The 25,198-nt window shown below is 42.8% G+C and overlaps 1 protein-coding gene across 4 annotated transcripts in view; it reads right to left on the bottom strand.

The window, feature by feature from the left end:
• The window catches only part of dbn1 (drebrin 1), a 35,077-nt gene extending 10,801 nt beyond the window's left edge, over positions 1–24,276 (bottom strand). For 3 of the 4 annotated variants that reach the window (XM_088440902.1, XM_088440906.1, XM_088440903.1), the window contains exon 1: positions 24,109–24,276. In XM_088440902.1, the coding sequence (XP_088297028.1) occupies positions 24,109–24,191 (83 nt within the window). In that variant the 5' untranslated portion in view covers positions 24,192–24,276. The remainder of the gene's footprint in view (positions 1–24,108) is intronic. The other variant, XM_088440907.1, reaches the window with a different exon arrangement.
• Between the last annotated feature and the right edge of the window lie 922 nt (positions 24,277–25,198).

The raw sequence follows: 25,198 nt of genomic DNA, 5'->3' as shown, positions 1-25,198 counted from the left end.
TGGGCTAATGGACCAATTTCTACAGAAGACTGATTAAGATAAAAAAGAAAAAGTGTGGAGGGAAAGTGAAGTGGTGAGAAGTGATTACAAAGGGGGGGAAAAAAAATCATCAGCTTAATCACGAGCTTCTGGAACTTTCCTCTACTTAAGGCATCGTGCGTCCATTTTTCGTTTTGTCCAAGCACTTTCAATCAGGGTCTTTAGTTCCCATTTAGGAGCGCTGGAAGCGTCGTCATGGCAACCGGCCGCATCACCCCTCCCCCGCCACCTCTCGTGGTTACATTACACATTTGATTTTGTTATAAAGAAGAACATCCACTTTGTATTTTTTTTTATATACTTACTCGTAATGGTCCTATCAGAACCACAAGGAAGAATGAAATTGCAACTGGAATGCTTACATTATTTTCCGATGAACGAGATATTTGTAAAGGGTTTTGTGGGTTGTAAAACGGAAGGTCACGTGATTTTGTCATGTTCAGCAAACTGCCACAAGGAGGCGAGAGAGCTCTTCGCATTGATATGAGGGAGCTTCCTCCAAAGGTACTCGACGAGCGAGTCCAGTTTTATTTATTTTTTTTATGTCGAAAGAAAAGTAGGACTAGATCAGTGGTTCGGTACTTTTTTTGTGGGTATGGCTCTCCACAAATTCCTTATATACTTTCACGGTTAACTAACACAAAAAACAGCTGTGTGAAATTGAAAGATAATGAATTGAAAGAATGAAACATCCCCAGGGAAGGCTTGAGACGGGATCGGATGGGAAAATCCCCGGACTTAAATCCAACCGAGAATGTATTTTAACAAAGCGCCAAAGAAGAATGTCGACGTCTGGCGATGATGATGATGGATAGCAAGTTTCAATTTCGAAACCTCCTGCGATCCTGACGAAGAAGACACTTTTTTTCCCCTTTTTTTTAAACGATGAATCTTTGATTAATGAAAGGAAGTAACATTTTCAGAGTGCCCAACGTCATATGATCTGATTAGGTTTCAATCACGATAAAAGGCTGCGCAATTTATGGGAACACGAAAGGGAGTTTCCAGCGGGCAAAGAATTGCTTCGGTCGCCGTGACAACGGCCATCAAAGAAGGCCTCAGTCCACCGGATTCCCCATTGGAATTCATTCATTCACGTGTCAACTCTCAAAAGGCCGTGTTTTTATTTTGCAGTATTGATTTTGGAAGCTCCCTGAACTGTCTAAAATTAAATCAATTAATAAAACAAATGTAAATGTAAATCTGAAAAGGTGCTTAAAAAAACTTACTAAATCATGGCATCGATTTGGTTTAAATAAATGCAAAAGCATGCACGTAAGGCCAAGGAATTCTGCTCAAACAGGCGGAAAAAAAGTAGAACTAGCATTGTGTTATTTATTGCGCAAGAGAGCATTGTGATGACTTCATGCACTAGCAATGAAGTGTGTGTGTGTGTGTGTGTGTGTGTGTGTGGGGGGGGGGGGGGGGGGGATGCATGAGGAAGCTTTTGCCCACTCAAATCTAAGTACTTGTTAAAACAGAGTAATGTAGGAATCAAAAAAGTAATGTTTTTCAAAAGTACAAACTTTGGAATGTACTCAAGTCTTTTTTTTAATTTACATCATTATCGCTGGCGGTAGAAAAAAAGTCTAAAAAAAAAAAAAAGTAAGGTGTTCATATGGATCTTTGACGTCTGAAAGCCGTGGCAGTGAATGAGTTCAAATTTAGGGACAGGGAGTAAATGTAAAAAAAAAAAAAAAAAAAACGATCATGGGGGAGTGATTTCCTATAGAGGCCACAAGATGGTGCTAAGTTTCATTCTTCCAATAGACAAGGCTTAAATATTTTTGTAACACCATCTGGTAAGCTGCGAAGACATTGGTGTCAAACATGCGGCCCGAGGGCCAGAAACAGCCCGCAGAGAGCTTTAAACCGGCCCGCGAGATTAGTAAGTAGAACTACCACTACACTGTTCTTTTCAAATTACGAGCAAATTAACTGGAACATGAAGCAGCTTTTTGCTCAATTTGTGTTCTAGTGAGTCCTAAGCATTCACTTAGTTAAATTTCAAAGGATAGCAAAACCATAAAAGATGGGGGGGGGGGGGGGGGGGGGGGGGGGGGTCTGCACCGCTGACATCACGGGGCAAAAAATGAATTGAGCAGATGGGAATCGGTTGCGCGGATCTGGGCCAAACCGCCAGCAGCAGCTGAGGCAGCCAATTGAGCAACATTTTTCCATCAATGTTCTTTGGCCAAGCTTTCATTGCCGTTAAGAGATGCCATTACAAAAAAAAAAAAAAAAAAAAAGAGCTGACTGCGGTTTCATTCGTCTGGATCAACAACATGTCGGTGGCGTTCACAAAAGAGGTGCATTAGCGCATGCTAAAAGCGCTGCTGACGAGTTAGAGAGGCAATTAGGATCTCAGATTCTGGAAGGACTTCAGATTGTGAGCAAAGCAAAAAAAGGAAGTTGAAACCGAGAGAGCGGTGGCGCAATCGCCACGTCGACCTTCTCCAGAGACCCCAGAAAAGTGAAATGAAACAAGCGCATGAAAAACACAAGTTGGAGATAACTTCTATAAGATTGGGTGCTGGAGAGATTGGAAAAAAAAGACCTTATCTGATTAAGATTTGTAATTAATTTCATTAATCTCCTTTTAATCTCACCTAGCAATCAAATAAAATACCATCCGTCACGTCCGTCATACACTTGCTCAAATGTCCTCAGTTTAGTTTAGCAAAGGTCTTTGTTATGGCTCGCTACGTTGCCGTCTTTGATGCTATGGTTAGCTGTGGGTACTTTGCATTGATGTGCGAGGCTAAACTATTGTTTTCCAGTGCATAAAAATTGGATCTCATCAACATACAGAAAGCAAACATTTAGAGATTAAATATCAGATTGAGGTGATTAACAACGGGTTGTAAAATAAGTAAAATAAGTTTTTTCTGCTCCTTATAAATACTACGTCATTTTACAGAACTTGGACTTTTTCAAGACCCCAGAAAATACAGTGGACCCCCGCCCTACAACACCCCCGACTTACGTTTTTTCCAGCTTGCGAGGTGAATTGCGACGTTTTTACGTCCCTCTTTACAATGTTTTTTAATACGTAGATACAATTTTGAAGTTTTTACCTGGGGTTTTACATGCGTTAGCGAGTTAACGTGTTTGGATTGCCCGCCGTACGGCGAATTCGCGTTACGATCCCAACCGCGGAACGGGTGATGGTAAACTGGGGGCCCACTGTATTGGGTTTGATCTCATTTTAAAAAGAGGACATGGTTGCCATCTAGTGGCGATTGTGAATCAGGCACGGTGTTTACTGTTAAGTAAACGCCCATCTCCATTGAAAATCATCACTGCCGAGTATTGCGACATAGCGCGGATTCCATTAGATAAAGCTGGCCCGACGCGTGCTTGGAGCCTCCCTTTGTACGGGCCTGGGTCCATCGTGGACAAGTCCTCCCCTCCCCTCCCCTCGCCTCCCCTCTCCCGGCCCGGCCAATGACGCCCGAGCGCTGACCAGCACAATTGTTGGGCCGTTGCCACGCGAGCCAGTGTAAACAAGCGCCAGAGAGCCTGCAATGTTTGGATTGCGACCCCATGTTCTGCGGCGATAGGTCCAAGCTGTTTTTTGTATTTTCACATGACTTAGTCAAATGAGAGGCGGATTTTTTTTTTTTTGGGGGGGGGGGGGTCATCTTTCTAAATACTGAAAACGGCTTGTAGCACAAATGTCGTGCACTAAACGCATTTTTCTTCCATTTATATTGCCATAAATCTCATGAAAGAACCACTGACATTTTTGAAAATATTTATGTTGTAAAGAAACACTTCGCTGCCCCTTAAAATAACTTACCGTGCAGTTATTAATGTCTGAAGGGGTGGCAACAAAAGTGAGCCAAGTCCAAAGTCCAGTCCTGGAGAGCCGGTATCCCGCATGTTTCAGAATCTTCTCTCTCAAACACTCCTGACTCAAATGATTACTGGCTAATGAGCTCATCATTTGAATCAGGTTGTTTTGGGGAGAAAAAACAGGAAAAAAAAGCAGAATACCGGCCCTCCAGGACAGGAAAAATTTTCATTTTTCAAGTCAAACTCAAGATGAAAAAATAAAGACTTGGCGATATTATCGAATGGCAGTTTTGCCATTCTCCAACGACAGCGTGTCGTCGGCGAGCGGTTTCCGCAACAAAATGGAGGCCGAGGAGGACGGAAAAGGCTGCGTGGGCCCGGGCTTTTTCATTGAGAAGCAGCGGGCGACGCACGGGGGCCGCTTTTAAAAAGCAAAACAACAAATCACGCCGAGTGGCTTTGGTGGGCTGCCACTCCGTTTGATAGGCCGGCCGGGTCGGCGTAGGCGGCGCGCCAGCCGGGACTTTTTCTTCCTCTCTAGCGCTCTCTCGCTACTCCTGCTTCACAAATTTGGATTTGTTCTTCAACTTCACCCCGATCTCACCTCCGTTCTGAACATGTGGACAGAAGCGCCAGCAGACAGACGAAAGACCGCCAAATGAGCCAAAAAACGCACCAAGCATAGAAGCATGTGCTGATGTTCTCTGGTCCCCCCCCCCCCCCGAAGTGTGTGACTCACCATCGCAAATGACCCGGCGTCCACTTTTATCGAAGAGATGGAAGACTCGTTACGCTGAGGCTCAAGCCAAAAAGTGACATTTACACTACAAAAAAGACGTTATGGAAAGTGGACTTCTTCATTCCGTGTTTATAAACTAATCGATTCATTCGGATCCAAATTTAATTTGTTTGGGACCACGCTCGCATGGAAATGGGACTCCGAAAGAATTCAATTATTACAGACACGATACTTAGGCTGCGTTCAAATTGCAGCCTGAACCGACACAATTTCCATTTTTTTTTGCTCCTATGTGACCTGTATCTGATCTTTTAACCCCTGGTTGTCCGGGGATTTTTCACTAACCTGGCCTTATTATCACCCGACTTGGTCAAAAACTTGACAAAAGTGACTAGGCTGTGTATTTATATATTTATGAAATTAAAATAGGAGTATTTATGATGTCATAATGAAGTATTATGGCTTTTGATAGTGATAGGAGTCCAGGCTAAGCCAATCATCTAAGTTAATGAAAGGCTCGCGAATGTCAGAAGTTGGCTGCAAAGGAATCATGCAAAAATCGAGGGAAATGCATGATAAAACATTGGGTTTTCACTATGTCCAAAAATTAATAGCTTTGCAATTTTGAATGGCAGTAAATGAGCCCGACATGGGCTAAATTTGAAACGTGCGGAGTTACCTCTCGACCTTTCTTTCCAAAGTTTCCAAAATGCTTGGAGCTGGTTAGGGGCTACTCGGCTGGGTGCACATGGCTGAAAAACTAAAAGATCAATGATATGGCTCCTTCCTGATTTTGCTGAGAGTCACTCCTTTGCTGGTCTCTGTCTTGGCTGCGCGCTACCCCTCCGCCTCTCGGATTATTGATCTATGCAGTCAATAACAAACAACCTTCTGACGGTGCTCCGTTTTGTTTATGGCTCCACTTGAGCACCACCTGCTTCTTCTGCTTGAATAAGAAAAACATCGAGACATCTCCATCTCATGTTTGCAATAAGTTCAACCTGGCGCGTGAGCGGGAAACCGGCCGGGGGCCATTATCTTTTTATTCATTGTATAAAACAGCAGTTTAAAACAAAAGAAGCTAGCTATATAAAGACAATTACGAAAGTGCTAAATTGGACAAATGTAAGTCAATAGCAATAAAAAACAGACTGAACATACCACACACAAACACTAGAAAGCTAATCGGAGCACGATGCCTAAGATTATAATATAAGATTGTAATATAAGATAACAGTAATACACGACAACATGTTATGATATAATTAGAATAGTTATTCAGTTATTCGGCTCCACCAACAGAAAATAGCCACGGAGTTAGCAGCACAACATGCTAACTAGCAAATGTGGTTTACTTTCAAATTTGTCACATACACTACAAGTAAAACAAAGTATTGCTGAGCTTGATTTTTTTTTTTTTTCAAAATCAATGGAATTCATATGGGTTTAGCAGTTAACTTTTAAATTCAAGTCTATTAAACAATTTCGGTTACTGCCATTTTTTCTTCTGATCGTCTATTTGAGGGAAGCACTCATTTGTCTCACCTCAATGAAATACGCCATGAAATCCAGTGTCAGAGATTGGTGACGACAATAAAAAAACAATCTATTCCCGCATTTGATTGCGTCGATAGTCGAGTTATTTTTTTATGGCCATTATCAAGTTTATCGTCCGGGTCGGTTTGCACTTTTGCCGCGACCTTTACAAGCTCCATGTCCCGCGTCGTATCCATTTGTCAATAAAGGATTCGACTCCCGGGGTTCCCAGCAGGGCTAAGCGCTGGACCATTAAGTGACGCCCACCACATATTGACACTTGCAAGCTTCCTGAAGGAAAAAATACATCCCGGAGCTCGACTGCATTGGACTGGCTCACACTTGGATAATTTGTCGCCATGGGAGGCTTTGTCACCACGTAGGACACAAACAGAAAAAAAACAAGTACCAAAAGGTTAGAAAACAAAGTACGTAGGTAAGATTGGAAAAAAAATCTGGAAATTTTGACGTCTTTAAACTTGAAACTAATGAAATTGTTGAAAATTTTCCAAAAATTTACCTGAATTTTTCCACTGACAAAACGGCTCAAAGCTACGCGTGCCAAGCTCACAATGGACATGTGGAGCATACTGGATTGTGCCGATAAGATAACTTTCAGACGGATGCTCTGAAGATTTTCATTGTTCCACACACTGACATGCTGCTGAGGCTTTTAGATAACGATTCCATTTCTGTAAAATTACACATTCCTCCCAACTTCAGACAAGTAAGGGCAAAAAATCCCCAAGCGCAGCGAGCTTTCTTCTGAAAGAATGACGTATTTATTTGCTATGGCGTAAAGAAAGACGGAATGATCGCGCCGCGGCAAAAGGAACGAAAGCATTTGATTCAATTGATGGGCTAATGCCGATGCCAAGAAGCCCTGACCACGATTCTACTGAAGACCTGATCGTAATCGTTCACCAGAGTCCGTGTCAAGTCTCGGGTCATTACTGGCTATTCAAAATCAAGTTACAAGTCTCAAAACAAAAGCAAAAAACAAATGGGTCTTCAAGTATTTTGCAAGACAAGGATATATGATTCCGAGGCAAATCCCAAGTCTTTAACCCACAAGCCCAGTCAAGTCGAAGTCAGGATTCAATCAACAGGACAGCACCAATCAAAGCATTTCAGAACAACGCGTGCATAGCATTGACATTGGCAAAATTTGGATAACCCAGCAGCACCGTGTGGCGTGTCTTGCTGACCGTCATTCCCACCTCCAAGGCGCCACGCGAAGAAGAGCCGACGCGCCAAAGCCGGCAGACAGAGCGCCAGCTGCTTTCCAAGCGACGCTCACATCATCCGTACAAAAATATCTTTGCGGGTCGCTGCGCTTCACTCAAGTGATACGGTAAGCAAAGCTTGAGTCGGTCCCCGGTGAGGACGTCTACGCTAGACCAGACTGCGGTCGTGACCGAGAAGAGCAGAAAAGTGTGTCGGCGCTGCGGGAAACTCGTCTGCCGGACAAAAGAGATCGTTGCTGTCGGAACTTTTGCTTATTAAGGCTTATGGTTTTAATAAATCAAAGCCTTGGATCAGGGTTGTCACACTCGTTTTAGCTTACGAGCCGCATAGAGGAAGATCTATTCACAAGTGGACCACCTCAAATTTTTAATTAATTTTTAATTTTTAATTATATACGACAGCGCTTTATTTAAATGTGTGTTTATTACTTTGATTCGACTCGATTAAAATCGTATTCGTCCAGACTGACAAAAAAAAACTGAATTCATTTTTGGGCCATATCGTCGTTTTTTTGTTTTTTTGCCTACCAACATGGTTGCAAAATGTCCTATATAGGCCAAACGAATGAGAATCTTAGCAATCAGGTCGGAGCCATTGTACACCATCAGCAAATGAGGCTGGCAGATCTCGGCGCCAAGACGCCGCGGGAAGTCCCCCGACGCGGCACGTTCCCCGCAGGGAGGCCGGCGGGCCAGATCCTGTTTGTTTTCCCCTCGGCTTTGTTGACTAGCCGCAACGGCTGCCGGCCTTCATCCGCCATTTCCACACCTCACCGGCGCCGCCGCCAAACAAAACGCCGCACGTTGGGTGAATGAGAGCAGAATCTCTCTAGAACTGCACCTTGTGTGAGTTCAAGTTGATGGCGTCGAGTGAAGCTAGCTCCCGCGTCAAGCTAGCACAGATCAAAAGTGCCCCGCAACATATTTAACGTGTAACACATCTAAATGAATGGAAACTGCTGGAAAAACATTAAAAGTGGGACAATTCAGTTTTGTTCTTCGCTTAAAAAGAAGCGACGACATACTACTGATTAATTTGTTCATTATTTGTCAAAGACCATATTTTTCCGAGTACAAGTTGAGTTTTTTTCCCCCTCACTTTCAATCCCCATATTGGGGGGGGGGTCGACTTATACCGCTATAAGTCAAAACAGACCATTTTTTTCCAACGTAGTATGAAATTGAATAACATTAATTGAAAAGCGAAACAGGTAATAATTTTACTCTGAGAAATACGGTATATTGGCACGTCTTCCAAAAAAAAAAAAAAAAATATCTTAAGTACTCCATTTGCCCCTCGTGACTTAATTCACCAAGAAATCTGCCTTTAATGCATGCAGTGGATGCATACATGTATGATTGTTGTAGGCCCCTCCCCCCTCAGGGCATCTCTCGACCTACATCTGGGCAGATGTGATAGCGCCTGCCGTAGCACAATATACACACACACACACATATATATATATATATATATATATATATATATATATATATATATATATATATATATATATATATATATATACATAAAAATGACGGTAAATATGACGGAATCGAGCGGCAAGGAATGGTTATAGATGCCCGTAAAAGTACTAGCGAGACGGCATTCTGCCCTTGATCACAAATCACCTGAAGAACCCCGACCGGCACCATGAATAAAACATGCTGTTGACTTGCTCTGAGTGCGTCCACCAAGCAGCAGATAAGACGGATAAACACCTTTCGGCCCTTAACAATGAAAATCGGTAAAGTGTGTTTACAAATCCAATGCAGAATGTATTGATTTTTTATCCAATAATTTTAAATGCATCGCAGCACATTTCCAGAGATTTTCTGCAAAGTATGTTGCAATACCAAGACTGACCCATAGGAGGAAACAGCCAGAAGGCCAGAAAATGAAAGATGAAAAAGTACTAAATATATGATCCAAATCATGTTTAGAGTACAAACTGTTTTTTTTTTTAGAAATCAGAGAATACCAAGAACCCCAAAAACTTACTTTTATCTCAGAATTTTGACTTTCAGAATTCTCAGTCAGTGTCATTCATTCAGTTGAATTCACTTGAAAAAAAACGATGTAGCTCATCCCATAGCAAAGGATAATCGCTAAGAATATTTTTTCAGAGTCACGTGACAAATGGATGTTGGAAAATGCTTAAATGCAGGCCAAAACGTTGACAACCAACAGCTCGACGGCAAATTGAATGATAGCTCTCCCTCCGTCAAGACCGTTAGCGCTCTCTCGCTACGTGTGGGCGGACAACAGAAATAGACTTAAACGTGCAACGTCACTGTTTACCGGCAGCGACTGCACTTTCAAAGAAATCATTGTACAGGTTCAAATTTGTTCCACGCATGTGGCATGATAATAATGCTTAGCAAGCCCTCAGTGACTCTTTTGAATGGTACAAGATGGCTCTCAAAACGCAACTTCAAAAAACGGCAAAGCTAAGTGCTCATTTTTGATCCAAAACACAAGTGCTCAAGTTTATCATACCGTCAGAATCTGGTATCGGATGATTGCCGGGGCGCCGTGGACGTTTATAGCTCCTCATGCCAAGTGACAGATACTGCAGCTTCACCTTCTTTATAATTTACATCTACATTCAAGATACCGGAATATTTCTGTAACCGGAATGAGAGCTAGATGACCCGGTGTCCTCAAAAAATCACTCTAGCTTTTGCGATCAAATGTTTAGTCAATACCTGCAGTCCTTTTTTAGACTCGTGAAATCCACACCAGAGTTCTTACAGGCTCAAGCAAGTCTTGTGAGCATATTGTAGAGGCCTTTTTTTTTTCTATATGGATATGACTAGAGAGGGGCATCTACCATCTCATCTGGTAACCTTCCTCATGACTTTTGGTCGAGGAAACCTAGAACATTTGATGAACAACAGACAAGAAGGAAGACAAGGGACTTTTACACACGAGGAGAGTGGAGAGACATGAGAACAATTTACAGATCCATCCAATATCCATGTTGAGGTAAGCTATACAGAATTATTCAATTGCAGACATACAAACACGTGTATTCACACCTTTGGACAAGACAGAGCAGCGGTGTCCAAACTCTGGCCCAGGGGCCATTTTTGGCATAATGTCCATTTTTCAGCAGCCATTAGCAGAGAGGCTAGGTTGTCACATGCGTATCGCCCATGGTTGTGATTAATTCAATTTAAAGAGTTTATCTAGACCACTGCCTCTAAATGGAGGTCTGAGAACCCCCAGGGGTACCTGAAGGCACTTGAGGGTTTCCCTGAGATTTAAACAGGGTAAGCTGTAAGTAGAAGCAAAAAAGAATGTGTCTTTTCTTTTCAAATGAAAAGCAAACCAATTAGAACATAAAGAAACAGATTGCTACACTGACTTCTTTGGAAATTATATCTATTTTTGTTGTTTTATACTAATCTGCATTGTCATTGTAGACAATTTTCTGGCAAAGGAAAAGATTTATACTATCTATCTCTGAGTATGTTTTTTTTTCATCTCATTTGAATATGCCGAGAATGGCGACAGTATCAGCCAGTGCCGCTAGCTTAGCTGCTGCGTGTGTGAGGGGAATTGGGACTGCAGCGTAAGCTTTATGCTTTACATAATTGTGTGTCATTCTGTGTAACACACATACACGGCCTTAAAAAAAAAAAAAAAAATGACACACACAACCTAATCTCTTTGTGATGACGGGGGCGGCAGCATGTGGGCCATCAAAGCGAGAAGATCCGAGCACTTAAACAACTGAGAGGAGCAGCGTGGTATCGTTTCTATTTTGAGAGACAATTGAATTTGTGTCTTGACAAGCAAAGCGCTCCGACATTGATCTCATCAGCGCTTTTCTGCCATTTCGCCACTCGGCGCAAAGCCCTTCCAACTCGCTAGGCTCAGGCAGCATCTGGAGCGGATGATGGCCGAATTCCAGCCGGCCGTGACGTTATCCCTCCGCTTGCCGCTCATTCCAGACACACCAACTCAATTACGCCTGACAATAGTTGATGTTCTTGCCCGCAGAAACGAATTCCGTTTTCCTTGTGGCCTCCCTCGCTGCTTTGGCATTCTGCCCTTTGCAGCAGCGTGGATCGGGGCTCTCGTCAAATCCGCGCTCCGACATTATCGAGTTCAAGTCGTCAGAGTCACCGGTGCGAGTCAAGTCTGAGTCACAGAGGGCTAAATTCAAGTCAATTCCGTGTTAGATATTCGAGTCAAGTTTGGATCACAATGGGCCAAATTCGAGTCAAGTCGTCAGAGTCACTACTGCGAGTCAAGTCTGAGTCACAGATGGCTAATTCAAGTCAATGCCGTTTTACAGATTTGAGTCAAGTTTGGGACACAATGGGCCAAATTCGAGTCAAGTCGTCAGAGTCACGACTGCGAGTCAAGTCTGAGTCACAGAGGGCTAATTCAAGTCAATTCCGTTTTACAGATCTGAGTCAAGTTTGGGTCACAATGGGCCAAATTCGAGTCAATTCCGAGACAAAAAAGGGCCCATTCCAATTCAAGCCAGAGTCGCAAATTAAAGTCCTAGTCACAAAAGGGCCGAGGCCAAGTCGTGTCACAAATTTGAGTCAAGTTCGAGTCAAAGGGCCAAATTCGAGTCGCCAAAGAGAAAATTTCAAATTCAGCCAAAGTTCTGCGTCCAATTGAAGCCCGTCACAATTTCAAGTCATGTTTGAGTCACCAAGGGCCAAAGTCAAATCTGAGTCTCGAAATCAAGTCAAGTCCGAGTCACAAAGAACTGAATCCATTCAAGGATTAATGGCAAGTTCGATATTGTGAGAATTTTATACCCCGCAATTGGCTGACATGACAAAGGAAACAAAGTTAACCCTGGTTAACCAATCAGATGGAAACATTATTGGATGACGTTCATGTCCGGATGGTTTTCATTGGCGAAGCCCAATGCAGGATCCGAAAAAGATGCAAAACAGCGAGGCCGTCTTGTAGCATTTGTCTCATCTTATGTCTGTTAGCAGACTGACGTGTGAGGCATACGGAGAAGAGCGACAGTAGCAGTTGGCCGGATGGCGCCGGCGCCCAGATGGTCCAAGAAGGACGCGGCAAGCGTGAAAAGAAAAAAAAAAAAAACACGGTCCGTTTTTCACTGTGGTTTCTTGTTATGTCACAATTTATGAATGCAAGAAATGGACAAGCAATTTAACAGGGAAATGAAATTAGAACTGACACAATACGAGTAATTACGAGTTTCAGTTCTTTCCAGCGCCGATTGCAAAAAGCTTCGGGGAACAAGGCAGACCAGAGACCATTCATTCACCCTCCCGTTAATCCAAAGGAATTGGAACGCTGACAGGACAAATGGACACGGAAGGCGCCATCTCAAGGCAAACAAAGGAACTGCACTCATATTACCAACTACTGCAATTAATATGATTTAAAAAGTTCAGAAGCATTTTTTTAGCTATTCTGTACATTACTTTTTTTAAACTTTATGATTATTATGCACTAATGTAATACTAATATGTATTCATAACAGCTTTTGATGCATTTCATATATTATTATTAATTTAAAGGGTTTAGGAGGATTTTGGGGGGGGCTTGGAACGGATTAGGTTATTTACATGTGAAAAGCGCCTATACTTACGAAAAAAATTCACGCTGCATTATTACTCCCGGAACAGATTCATTTTCGTAAGTAGCGGGATTTGATTAAAACAACAAACGGTCTTATTAGAAACGTCAAACTTTGGCAAAAATGAAGGAGTAATGACCACAATCCTTCACAATCTTTTCAGATGGACTAGCTTGGATCCAGGCAGAGGTCGTGTGCAAAGTACCCACAATGCCCCTCTCGCCCTCAAGAACGCAAACAGTGCTAAAGTCAGCAAGTGGCCCAAGCTTTAGCGACGTCCGCCGCCATTGCTCTTTTCCGCTTGGGCGCCTTTGTCTCCGGCTACGCAGGTGACAATAAAACATGTCGGCAAACGTCACTTTGTTCCCCCCGCGGGCCCGAACGTTCCGTTCTCTGCTCGCGCCCGGGGACGAGGGCCCATCTATCCATTTTCCATATCATTTCTTCTCATTAGGCAGCGGTGATAAATTGCTACATGCTGCACAAGGTTAATACAGCGGTAGAAAAAAATACAAGTCATACAATGTTCTGTGTGATTAGAACAAATCAAGTGCACTGTAACAAACAAAAAAATGCTCTGGGAACAAATTATACAAAACAACCTAATCCATCAAGAAAACAATTATATATCGTATATATTACATGTTAACATAACTAAAATTCAGTGACTAGTTTGGCTCATAAAAGCCAAGAAATGTCAATCATTTTTTCATTTTACGGTTTAAACCTGTTTGCGGGCCAGAACCGGCCCGCAGGCCGTATGTCTGACACCCCTGTTTTACATAGGACTACAATGATGTATTTTTTCAGATTTATTATACTTTTATAACACTGTCCAAAATAGTGCAAGCATAAAACACATTTTTATTTATTGGGAAAAAAATGGCTTTTTTGACTTTACAATACAAAATCATCGCACGGGCCGGATAAAACCCGTTTGCGGGCCAGATCCGGCCTGCGGGCCGTAGGTTTGACACCCCTGGCTTACATAGCGAACTCCAGCGGAAGATTTGGACATTCATAACTATAAATAGGTCTCAAAACCATGAACCTATGAACAAAAAATGATTATTAATTCGATAACGGATTCGTTGTCTCTAATTTCGACGGTGTGGCAGCTTGGCGCGCCACCGCCTAGTTGCTGTATCGTGACAACTCCAGCAGAGATTATACTGGGGGTGACGGGGAGTCTGATCTTTTGAGGGAGGGGGGTTAGGGGTAGGGCTTTCACCCCCGCTGGGGCCAGCCATGTTTATCCAAATCCTTGGCTTGGCAGACACGCGCGTGCCATCCAAATCCCGGTTAAACACCGCCACATGCCAGACTAATGGACAGGGGTGCCGCACAACGGACTGGGGGGGGGGGTGCAGAGAACGCAAACAAGTCAAGTTTATGTGTATAGACCTGGACATTCGAAAAAGAAGCCAAAAAGCACATCCGGGGGAAAATAAGAAACCTTCAAAAGGGACGGCAGCCGGGAGGCGACCCCCCCTTCCAGGCTCAACACAAACCGCAAAAGCGCAAAAACAACAAGCGAAGCAAACTACCTGGCATTTAGCCGCGTTATGATTTCGGAACAAGACACAAAGATGTGAGACATACAAGACAAAAGGTCGCAGCTGCCTCCGCGTGATTAGCGTCCCATCTGGATGTGGAAAGCTCCGTTTGTTCAAACGCTGGCTAACGTTACAGCCCCCCCCCCCAACAAAAAAGCATTTCTGCTCCAGGCAGCGAGGACCCTTCAAAGACTTACAAGCATCAAACACACGCAGGTGGGTGTCCACTTTTTTTCTTTCTTTTACCCTGTTTTGATGTCCACCTGAGACCTTTAACACATTGACTCGTTTGGCTTCCCTCGCTTTTGGCTTGTGGGTTCCTCCGAGAGTTTGCATCCCGCAGGCTTCAAATAACGACGGCGTGAACCTGATAAGCATCGAATGCTCGGCTTTTGCACGTTTTTATTGAATCGGGGAACACGTGTGGCTCTCAAATGCGGCTACATGTAGGCAATTCCAGGGGGGGTATGCCAGAACATTATCTGCAGGCGCCAGCAAATCTGATGGCAACTTTCTTTTCAAATTAAGAGCAAATGAATTGGAAGATGAAGCAAAATTGCACTAAAGGGCAAACCTTGTGTGCTTTTTATACAGCTGCGCATGGTCATCAGTAGCAATTTTCCAGCAGACAAATTAGGAACAAAACAGATGATGTGACACCAGAGTTGTTGAATAAAAGACACAAAGATCTAGTGAAACAATTCAAACTTTACGCCAAAGTTGAAGAAATCAGACACAGATGAAGCAGGACTTTTTAGAGGGGAAAGTGCATTTCGAGAAGCTCAATACTGACGACATTGTGGTTAAGTGTCACGTTTTCTATTAAAGACATTAAAAAAAAGTAGAGAAATGTGTTTTTAGGGAGATGCTGTATGCATGCTAGCTTTAGCTCCAACATAGATTGAGGTATAGATAAATAAATATACAAAAATGTGCTTTTTCCGGAGATACAGCATGCATGCTAGCTTTAGCTTCAAAATAGACTGAACGGATTTAGCTAAAAAAATGTGTGTTTTGGGCGGGCTACTGCATGTATGCTAGCTCTAGCTTCAACATAGAATGAACAAGTATAGCTAAAAGTACAAAAACGTGCTTTTAAGGAGACACTGCTTGCATGCTAGCTTTAGCTTCAAAATGTACACAAATGTGTTTTTAGGGAGCTACTGCATCCATGCTAGCTTTAGCTTTAGCATAGACTGAACAGGAAGAACAGACTACTAATGCAACGCCCTGAAAAAAAAAAACTCATTCTTTCATACGGCGCAAAAATGTGCTTTTTCCGGAGATACAGCATGCATGCTAGCTTTAGCTTCAACATAGACTGAACGGATTTAGCTAAAAAAATGTGCAAAAATGTGTGTTTTGGGCGAGCGACTGCATGTATGCTAGCTCTAGCTTCAACATAGAATGAACAAGTATAGCTAAAAGTACAAAAACGTGCTTTTAAGGAGACACTGCATGCATGCTAGCATTAGCTTCAAAATGTACACAAATGTGTTTTTAGGGAGCTACTGCATCCATGCTAGCTTTAGCTTTAGCATAGACTGAACAGGAAGAACAGACTACTAATGCAACGCCCTGAAAAAAAAAAAAAATTCTTTCATACGGCGCATATTTCGCCGTCTGTCCATCAGAGCGAATTAAGTGAGCGCCTCTGATCCGGGCGCCGGAATTTAATGACCCGCAGACATTTGAAGAGTATTAGCGCACGGGATGAATGAGCAGAGAAGCGAGAGAGGCACAAAGCAAAGATGGCACATGGGACACGTACGATGGAGCGCTGTCCTTTCAAGCGCCGTAAAAATCACAGAGCGTATAGCGGGCCCACGACTATCGAGCAATTCCTCGCCACAAAACGAGCGACCTAGAAAAAACGGGCCTCGAGTTCGATACCTGTGCTCTAAATAAAAACTAATCTTGTCGCGGGAGGGGGAAATCTGCTCAAATGATGAGATGTCTCTCCCGCATGAAAAGAAAAAAAATCCAAAATGAGCGTCAAATTCCCCTTTTCACCAAATTAGCCCCGCCCCCCCAAAGAAGAATGCATTATCTTCTCCACCCACATTCTTTCCCATCCGTGTCTGTTGGTCTCATTTTCATCCAAATGCTCCGTAGCTGCCTCTCCACTCGAGTCCACATGATGTTTTGCGATAAGCCAAATAAATCACTCGACATCTTTGGCGGCGGCGAGCGTTTCAGGGTTGCGAGGTTACGCGCGCCTTTCCTTCGGCGGTTCAGCGGAGAACGACTCCAAGCGGAAAACAGATGGAGAAAAGATTAACTAGAATGCTTTGTTAGATGTTTCTAGATCAATGGCCAAAATCGGTCGAAATTGACACGAGGGTTGAAAAAAAGTAATAAAGTAAAGTAAATAAAGTAATAAGTAAAAGTAATTAATCCAACACCTTAAGAAAGTTTGATTTTTTTTTTCTTTTTCGGGTGATTAAATACATTTTCACGTAGCAAAAAACTACACAATCAAATACTTGAATTTACGTGGAAAATTTGACGATTTTGTTGATGACAGAAGGCCTTGAAAGTTTGGGTCTGGCAGACAAAAGAAACCCAAGGCCCAAAATCGGTCAAAATTGACATGGGGGTTGAAAAAAAGTAACAAATCCAACATTTACCTGAAGAACGTTTTTTTTTTTCTTTTTCGGGAACTTAAATACATTTTAACGTAGCAAAAAACTACACAACCAAATACTTGAATTTACGTGGAAAATTTGACGATTTTGTGTCTGGGAGACAAAAGAAACCCAAGGCCCAAAATCGGTCGAAATTGACACGAGGGTTGAAAAAAAGTAATACATACAACATTTACCTGAAGAACTTTTTTTTTTTTCTTTTTCGGGAAATTAAATACATTTTAACGTAGCAAAAAACTACACAATCAAATACTTGAATTTACGTGGAAAATTTGACGATTTTGTTGATGACAGAAGGCCTTGAAAGTTTGTGCCTGGCAGACAAAAGAAACCTAAGAGCCTCCTGAGAGCCCCCCCCCCCCCCCCCCAAAAAAAAAAAAGGAAAGAAGAGGGACTATCAGAGTCTACAGTATAGTCTTCATAGCCTGAAAGCAAAGGGTTCTCGCGCAAATAATTGGCCAGAAAAACATAACAAGTCTTCCAGGTTTCTTCCTTGGTCCAACCAATCAGAACGCAAAGCACTTGAACATTTTAATGCAGTGGATAATCGCGCACAAATAAACCACCAAAAAAAAAAATGAGCGCCCAAAGAAAAAAAAAAACAAAACAAGGCCAACAATTGAGCGGTGACCGGACCGACGTCGCGTCAGCGTGATTGAGCTTGGCCCGTCCATTGTTTGGACACAAGTGACACTTTTGCCATTTTCAAGCGTGCAAAAAAAAAGCAGCTTTTGGCTTGACGTCCATGACGACGGGAGGGACAACAAAGCGCTTCCAAATATAGACGCAGCTTTGAACCGGCTCCCAGAAGGACGACGTTTCAAAGGTATTAGCGAGCGAAATGGGTTTCGCAATATCTTTCCAAATCGTGTACCCGCTGTAAAATATTTCATGAGCCAAGTACTTCTACAAGTACTCTGCCTAAAAGACAAAAAAAAACTTGCCACCCATGTTGGATTTATGAAACTTTGTTACCTCAATTAGTAACTCCAGAAGCTAGACCAAGCTGCTTCATGTTCCAATGCATTTGCTCTCATTTTGAAAGGAAAAACGTCCTGTTCCTGTCACCGCATTTAAGAGCGTTCCATAAGAAGAGCTGATACATGCAGAAGCTCCATCATTGACTCATTTACCCTTGTGCAGCACTTTGACCATTTTGGGGTCATTTTCTTCCACATCATTCAGGCATTTCTTCCACATCTTTCTGGAAATTTCAAATTTCATTGTGGATATATATATATATACACATACATATATATATATTACTGATTTCTGGCGCTCCCGGTGCTTGCTCAACTCAGTCATCAAAAGCAATAGTGAAGTGAGCATTCAAGAGGCTTTTCTAGCTTCTTTCAGTTCTTTGTTTGGCGCCGGCCTTGAGGTCTGCGGGGGCCTCTGACACTCAAACGTCTCGCCTGATTGAAAGAAAAACAGCGTTTTCCCAGCGTCACTTGAAAAGGCGACACTCACTTCAGTCATCACTTCCACCTCTGGAGTAAGCCTTTCCAAAACTATTCACAGAAACGGTTGCGTAAAACTACATTTACTTGATTTAATTGGCTAGATAATGCCTTTTGGGGGCCAATCAGAGTGAGATTGTCACTTAGCGATGCGCCAATGAAGGCCGTCACCGCCTTGCGCATCGTGAATGTTTTTGATCAACTATGTGCAAGCGATTTATTCATTCACATCATGATTGAAATAGAAAAACAACACAAAAACCTCTTCATACCTAATTCTAAACATTTTTGGCCTGTACAATGAATGTGTTGAGCAAGATTGTGTCCAAAATGCCTTTCAGTTCATGAAACAATGATCAATTTGAGCATTTCCCCCCTGCAATCAAACTTATGCGGGCTCTCATATTTTTTTAAATCAAGTCGAATTGTCAAACCCATCCCAGAGTAGTGGACCCCTCTTGCTCAGCTCCTATTTGCGCCTCTGTGCAGCCGAGAGATGTGACTCACCAGGTAATGGCTTCTCCGCACAGCTGGAGGGGATGCGGGGGCGGGGTCATGTGACAGACATATGACGTAAGGGGCAATCTGCCGGTTTGATAGGGAATAAGCTCGACTCGCTCGCTCTCTTGCTCTTTCTTAAAGGCGTCGCCTTGGTTGACATTTGCGGTTTGCCGAGGAGGCTCTTTTTCTCCTCCTGGCTTGGGGTTCCGGGAGGTATGAGGAGAGAAGACCTTTGGGATGAGCCCAGACTGCATTTGGACATGGACCAGATCCGGTTTCGATTCAACAGACGAGTTAAGATGCGTCAACTGCATCTGTGGATGACCATTTTTTTTCAATGAGGCCTATTGTATTAGGCAAACCCAGAAGATAGATGGTGTGACATCATTGCTTTTATTTCCAGACGTCTGCCGGATAATTGCATCACTCATGACAAAGTGTCTGAAAAAACATCAAAGAGAATAAAGGCATAACACGCGGAGAAATTGAGCTTGCGTCGTGTTCCAGTTCATTTGCTCTTCATTTGAAAAGACAAATCTCACTGTATTAAAAAGCATTCAATTGGATTTGTTGACGCGTGCAGAAACGATGCTCGACGCATAAAGTATTCATTTCCGGAGAACGAAAAATCAACTTGATCGCCATGTAAATTCTTCATGTTTACCTCTGCATTTCAGTTACAAATGTAATATTTACAATATTTTTTTTTTTATAACACCCTGTTTGAAATTTTGATATGCTATAGATTTTGAAGCAATTTATATGGGGACAAGGCGCAGAAACTGACTTTTTAAAAAAGTAAATGTGCCTATAAAATAAATGGAGAAACTGTTTTTTGAAATCAACAAAACAATATATTTTAAGGTTTGCAATCCATCTGGTGGATGCAAAGGGCAACCCCAGCCATTCATGTAGCTTCTATTCTATGGGCCTTATATTGCGGCATGCCCTTTATAGGAAAACGTGTTTTAAAATCCGCCATCGTTAAAGATGCGCCCTATAATCCAGTGCGCCTTATAGTGTGGAAAATACTATTATTCTGTAGTTGCAGGATAAATTACGCCTAGCGATACCACCTTTAGCGTAGATTTGCTACTGGAACGGCTAACTATCTTAACTCCGTTTGTTCCCGCTCACCAAGCAGCTAATCATTTTGAGAAATAAATACTTCCCATCGCTAATCCCGAAAGCTGCGCTTGACTCACGGACGCCGCGAGTTTTGTTTAGCTTTTCTATTTGAAATAATTGGATCCAAACAAGGAGCTTTCCGGGAAAGACATTTCCAATCAGCTGTTCAAACGAGAGCGATGGCGTGCTGCCTTCCTTTCGTCATTGACGAGTGTATCATTAGTGGGACGGCGGGGGGGGCGGGGAGGGGGGGGGGGGGGGGGGTCCGTGTTGTTTGGGGTCAGCCGCGTTTGGAAGTCTCTGCTTTTGTTCATATCTCATCAAGTGTAAAAAACGGGGGCAGGCCCCAAGCCCCCGGCGGTATCGTCATCTCGCTGGCGCCCACCTTTCGGGCCTGAATATTCATCAACCCCTTCAGGTTTTCGCTGGATTTTTGGCCGTCCTTTTTTCTTTTGACATTCAAGCGCCAGCTTGTTATTTTATGGCTTCAAGAAAGATGAGGAACACAAAGTTGTCACTCAAAGAGGCCGCAATACAAAGCCGTAACGATTAGAGAGGAAGGACACATGCTAATGAGTATTGATTGGGACCAACAAGCTAGCAGAGCAATCAAAGCTGTCTTCCAAAATTGACGTGATGACTGATCAAGAAGACGCCCCGGAAATATTTTCCTGCCTTTTCCTGACGCTTGAGGAGGCGCCGCACCTGGCTGCTCCCGGTCGGGTCCGGTCATGGCCCCCGTTTCCCCAAACGCCCCTCCCCCATAAATAACCAAGTTGTGCGAGATACGTTGGGAGTGCAGGGATGTCAAACTCATTATTATCGTGGGCCGCATTGTGGTTAGTTTCTATCGGAGGGCTGTTATGAAAAAGTTAAAGGAATTTTAACTACAATATGATCTTTTTTTTTTTTTTACCCAATCAAAGGCCAGAAAAAAATTGTTCAAAAGGTTAGCAAAAATATGCTTGTTGTTTCCTTTTATTTTGTTGTTTTTTTTTAAATTAGTTTAATTTATTTTAGTATTTTTTTAATGTATTTATTTCATAATTTATATTTTCTTTTTTTCTTATTTTAATTTTACAAATTTGGTATTTTAGTTAGAAGCTTATTTTAGTATTTTTTTAATGTATTTATTTCATCATTTATATTTTCTTTTTTTCTTATTTTAATTGTACAAATTTGGTATTTTAGTTAGAAACCTGAAGTCGTGATGAGCAGGCCAGATCTGGCCCACGAGCCTTGAGTTGGACACCGGGCTTGTAGACTATTTCATGTTGACACCTGTGGGGATTTTTTTTTTCCAGATTTCAGCCACTTCTGCCTGACAATTGTATTTATTTATTTATTTTTTTAATGCGCAACTGCCATTCCAAATTGGTGATGACGACGACGGACCGGACGGATAGTTCTGAGCGGAAAGAGCCAAAAGCGGATGGCTGGCATTTTCGTTTCCCCTCTTGCGGCTTCTAAACAAAAAAAAAAAATGCAAAGTAAGCTGAGCTACGCAAGTCGTAACGGAAAAGTGGCGCTGGCAGCTATTCAACAAACCATTTTCACTTTCACTTTAGAAACCAGCCAGAAATGGCGTTTGTTGCTCTCCAGCTGCTCCCTTGTCACAATCAAGGACACGCGGTTTACACTTTAACTCGAGCTCTGCTCAAAAGTCACATTTTGACCTTGGACACGTAAGCAAAAAAAAATAATTCACTAAACACTCGCTGCTGGAAGGAATAAACAAATTCATGAGTGGGGGGCGGGGGGGGGGCATCTTTTTTGACTTAAGTAAAAGAATCAGACTGACTGATACCACTTTTTTTCAGGCCGTTACCACTTCGAGCACTCAATTCACAAAGTCACTGATACCAAGCACCGATACCACCAGTACTTTGATATTAGGGATGGGCGAGTACGGATACTTAGTAATACCAATATTTGATATCGATTCATACCAATTCTTCCTGAAATGCAATTTAGAGGAAAACGCTACATGTTCTTTCAAATTATGTCATCGTTTTTTTCGAATCTGATTTTCCAACCCCATACCAATAGTTGGCGTCACTTCGTGCCAATTCCTAATGATAATAATAATAAACAGTGATTTGGAGCGGTCCAAACGCAAGAGACTATTTCTCCAATCCAATAATCCACATTTGCCACGTTGATACACTGGCACCAAATATCGACTTGCGAAGCCATCAAGCTGTCAGCGCTGATTGCATTCCGCACATGAATGCGGCGGCTTCATTCCAGATAACGGGAACAATGCTTGATTGATTTGGCAGAATTGCGCAATAGACTGCAGAAAAAACATTTGCTTGCAGCATTTACCTCAACTTTTCTTTTGTGTATATATATATATATATATATATATATATATATATATATTTGTATTTATCGTGGGTCACATTGTATTTCTAGTTTGTGTCACAGGGCTGAAATAACCGTAAAGTCAAATTTTGAAGTTGGTCGCACACTTAGCTAGTTTTGAAGTCGGAGGTCAGTAAAAACTGTTCAAAAGAGAGGTAGTTTTCCCGAAAACTTTTAAAAGTTGAAAACAACTGGCAAATTTGGTATTTTCCCCAGAAACTTGAAGTTAAATCAGCACGTGACAGGCCACATAAAATAATGTGGCGGGCTGCATATGGACCCCGGGCCTTGACTTTGACACTTTGTGGACGATCTTGGGGGCGTGGCCAAAGCCTTTTTTTTTTCTCCATCACCACGTTATCTCGGCCGACAGAATCAGAATCAGAATCGCCTTTATTGTCATTGTATATATAGCATACAACGAAATTTGGGTGCTACTCCTTAGTGCATTTCGTTAAAAAACAGAATAAATAGAGTAAAATAATTATATTGCATGTTCCTTGAACCTTTTAAACCTGTTTAGTCCAAATTTCATAGCTTGTACTTGTGCGAGTGTAATAATAATAAAGACTATCTATGCTTGAGTTACTTTGGGCCAGTTGTGTTCCGCTCAAGCCCTGAAGGAGGCAGTAAAGAGTATTGTAGTCAAATTATTAAGAGGAAAACGCTGAAATGCTAAAGATAGTGCCAACAACAAAACGAGAAAATTAATCAACTCCTTGATAGGAAGTTTGTCATGAATTATGTTTGTTTGTGCTGACGTCTGTTTTTCCTTCGTACAACTTTACAAAAAAAGTTTCACAATTCCGCAATTACGCGGCTTTGACCGATTAAAGCGCACTATTGCCAATCCATGAAAAAAAAAAAAAAGACATTTCGTAAAAGAGTAGCATGGCCAAAACTGAGGTTGCAGGGACAACAACCCCCCCCCCCTCCCTCCCCCCCAATTGGATCATATGACAATAAATCATCACAGTCATCAAATCAAACAAGCACGTGACCTCTTAAAGCCTTTACGACTTTGAAGAACCCCCCCGCAATAATTTTGCTTTCTTGCACAAAGTTGCCCGTGCACGTATAGGGAAGGCCACAAAGGCTGATGGACCCCCCCCCCCCCTTCCTCCCCCAAGCCTGGCCTCGCCCCTCTCCTCGCTCGCCCTCATTTTGGGGATGCAGGAGCTCATCAGTATCTCAAGCACACACACACACACACACACACACAAGGAGTGACATTGTATCAAAAGTCCATAATCGCTCCCATCCGCGTGCGGAGCAAACATCACCGCCAACAAAACCTTCTCGCTCGCGCTTTGCACATCCCAAAACTCACACACGTTAGTATCAGCTCAAGCAAAACTACGGGCTCCGTCGCGGATGCGAATCCGATCCGGCGCATCTTCCACCAAGAGGGGGAGGGAGGAAAGAAAAAAAAAAGAGAAAAGAAGCAGCGTGGCATCCATGCCACAGATGGAAGGCAGCAAAGGCGAGCGGCGGCCGAGCCACTCACCAGTCGGTGTCGGTGCCCTCGTCGATGACGTCCTGGTAGGCGGTGAGCAGGGCCAGTCTGTTCTTCGCGAGATTCACAGCCATGTTCGAGCCCAGCGGAGCATCCAGGCCGCTGCTGTGCTGATGCAGGAAAGACGCCGAGTGACGAGGAGGAGGAGGCGGAGGAGAGGGAGGAGGAAGACATGCGCCGTGGAGACAAAGGAAACGTCATGCTGGCCCACGGGTCCTAGCGCCGAAGGCTTCAACGGCGGGGGAGGAAGCGGACCTCTGCTGGGTCTTACTCCCGCCGGATTAAATTAAAAAAAAAACGCATCTCGAGAATCGCGTGTACCTTCCAGCCATTACAAAAATGACGAATTATATGTATTCCATGAGTACATAAATAGAGGTCTTGTACTAAAACAAAACATCAACAGGAGAGTCAGCTGATATTCTCCCATACGCTAGGTGGCAGTAAATGGCGTCTACAGCATACAAACAACACTACTCGTAGATTCAAGTGACCTAAATTCTTCCAAGCTAGTTTTGAACAGACTCCACATCTCTCCCGTGTTGTTTACGGCACGGATTCTCAAATTTAATTTTTCAAGGACCTCCTTTGGAAACACTAGCATTAAAAAAATCGTTTAAGACAACCATAAGTGCCCTTTTTATTCACCCAACAGCCTCAATTTGACAAGTATATTTGTTACTATGTTATTTGAAGCATACCTCAATAAATAGCAATTTGAAGTTTTGAAGTTAGCACTTTAGTGAAAGTGCTCATCTCATCTCTCAAAGGTGACCGGAATAATAATTTTACTTGATAGAATTCTCATTAACATTTTAAAAATAAACACATTCCAAGCCTTTGGTGGACTAAATAATTCTTTTGTGAAGTCCTTATGAACTCCAAACCCCCCCCAATCATTTCCGGGAAACATTTATTCAAGAGGCTTCCTCTATTGGCTGGTGATGTGTCGGTCGCCACGGTAACGTGACTGCCTTGCAACGTCCAACCCTAAACAGGGGGGGAAAAGGGGGAGGGGGGGTAGTTGGCTCAGAGCCCGCATACCTTCATCATGGAAGCTGCTCTATAACGGAGGACGATG

This window comes from Hippichthys cyanospilos, chromosome 18 (genome assembly GCF_059441005.1).
Source record: "Hippichthys cyanospilos isolate Australia breed blue-spotted pipefish chromosome 18, RoL_Hcya_1.0, whole genome shotgun sequence".
NCBI classification, from domain to species: Eukaryota; Metazoa; Chordata; class Actinopteri; order Syngnathiformes; family Syngnathidae; genus Hippichthys; species Hippichthys cyanospilos.
This window is presented reverse-complemented; position numbering and strand designations above follow the sequence as displayed.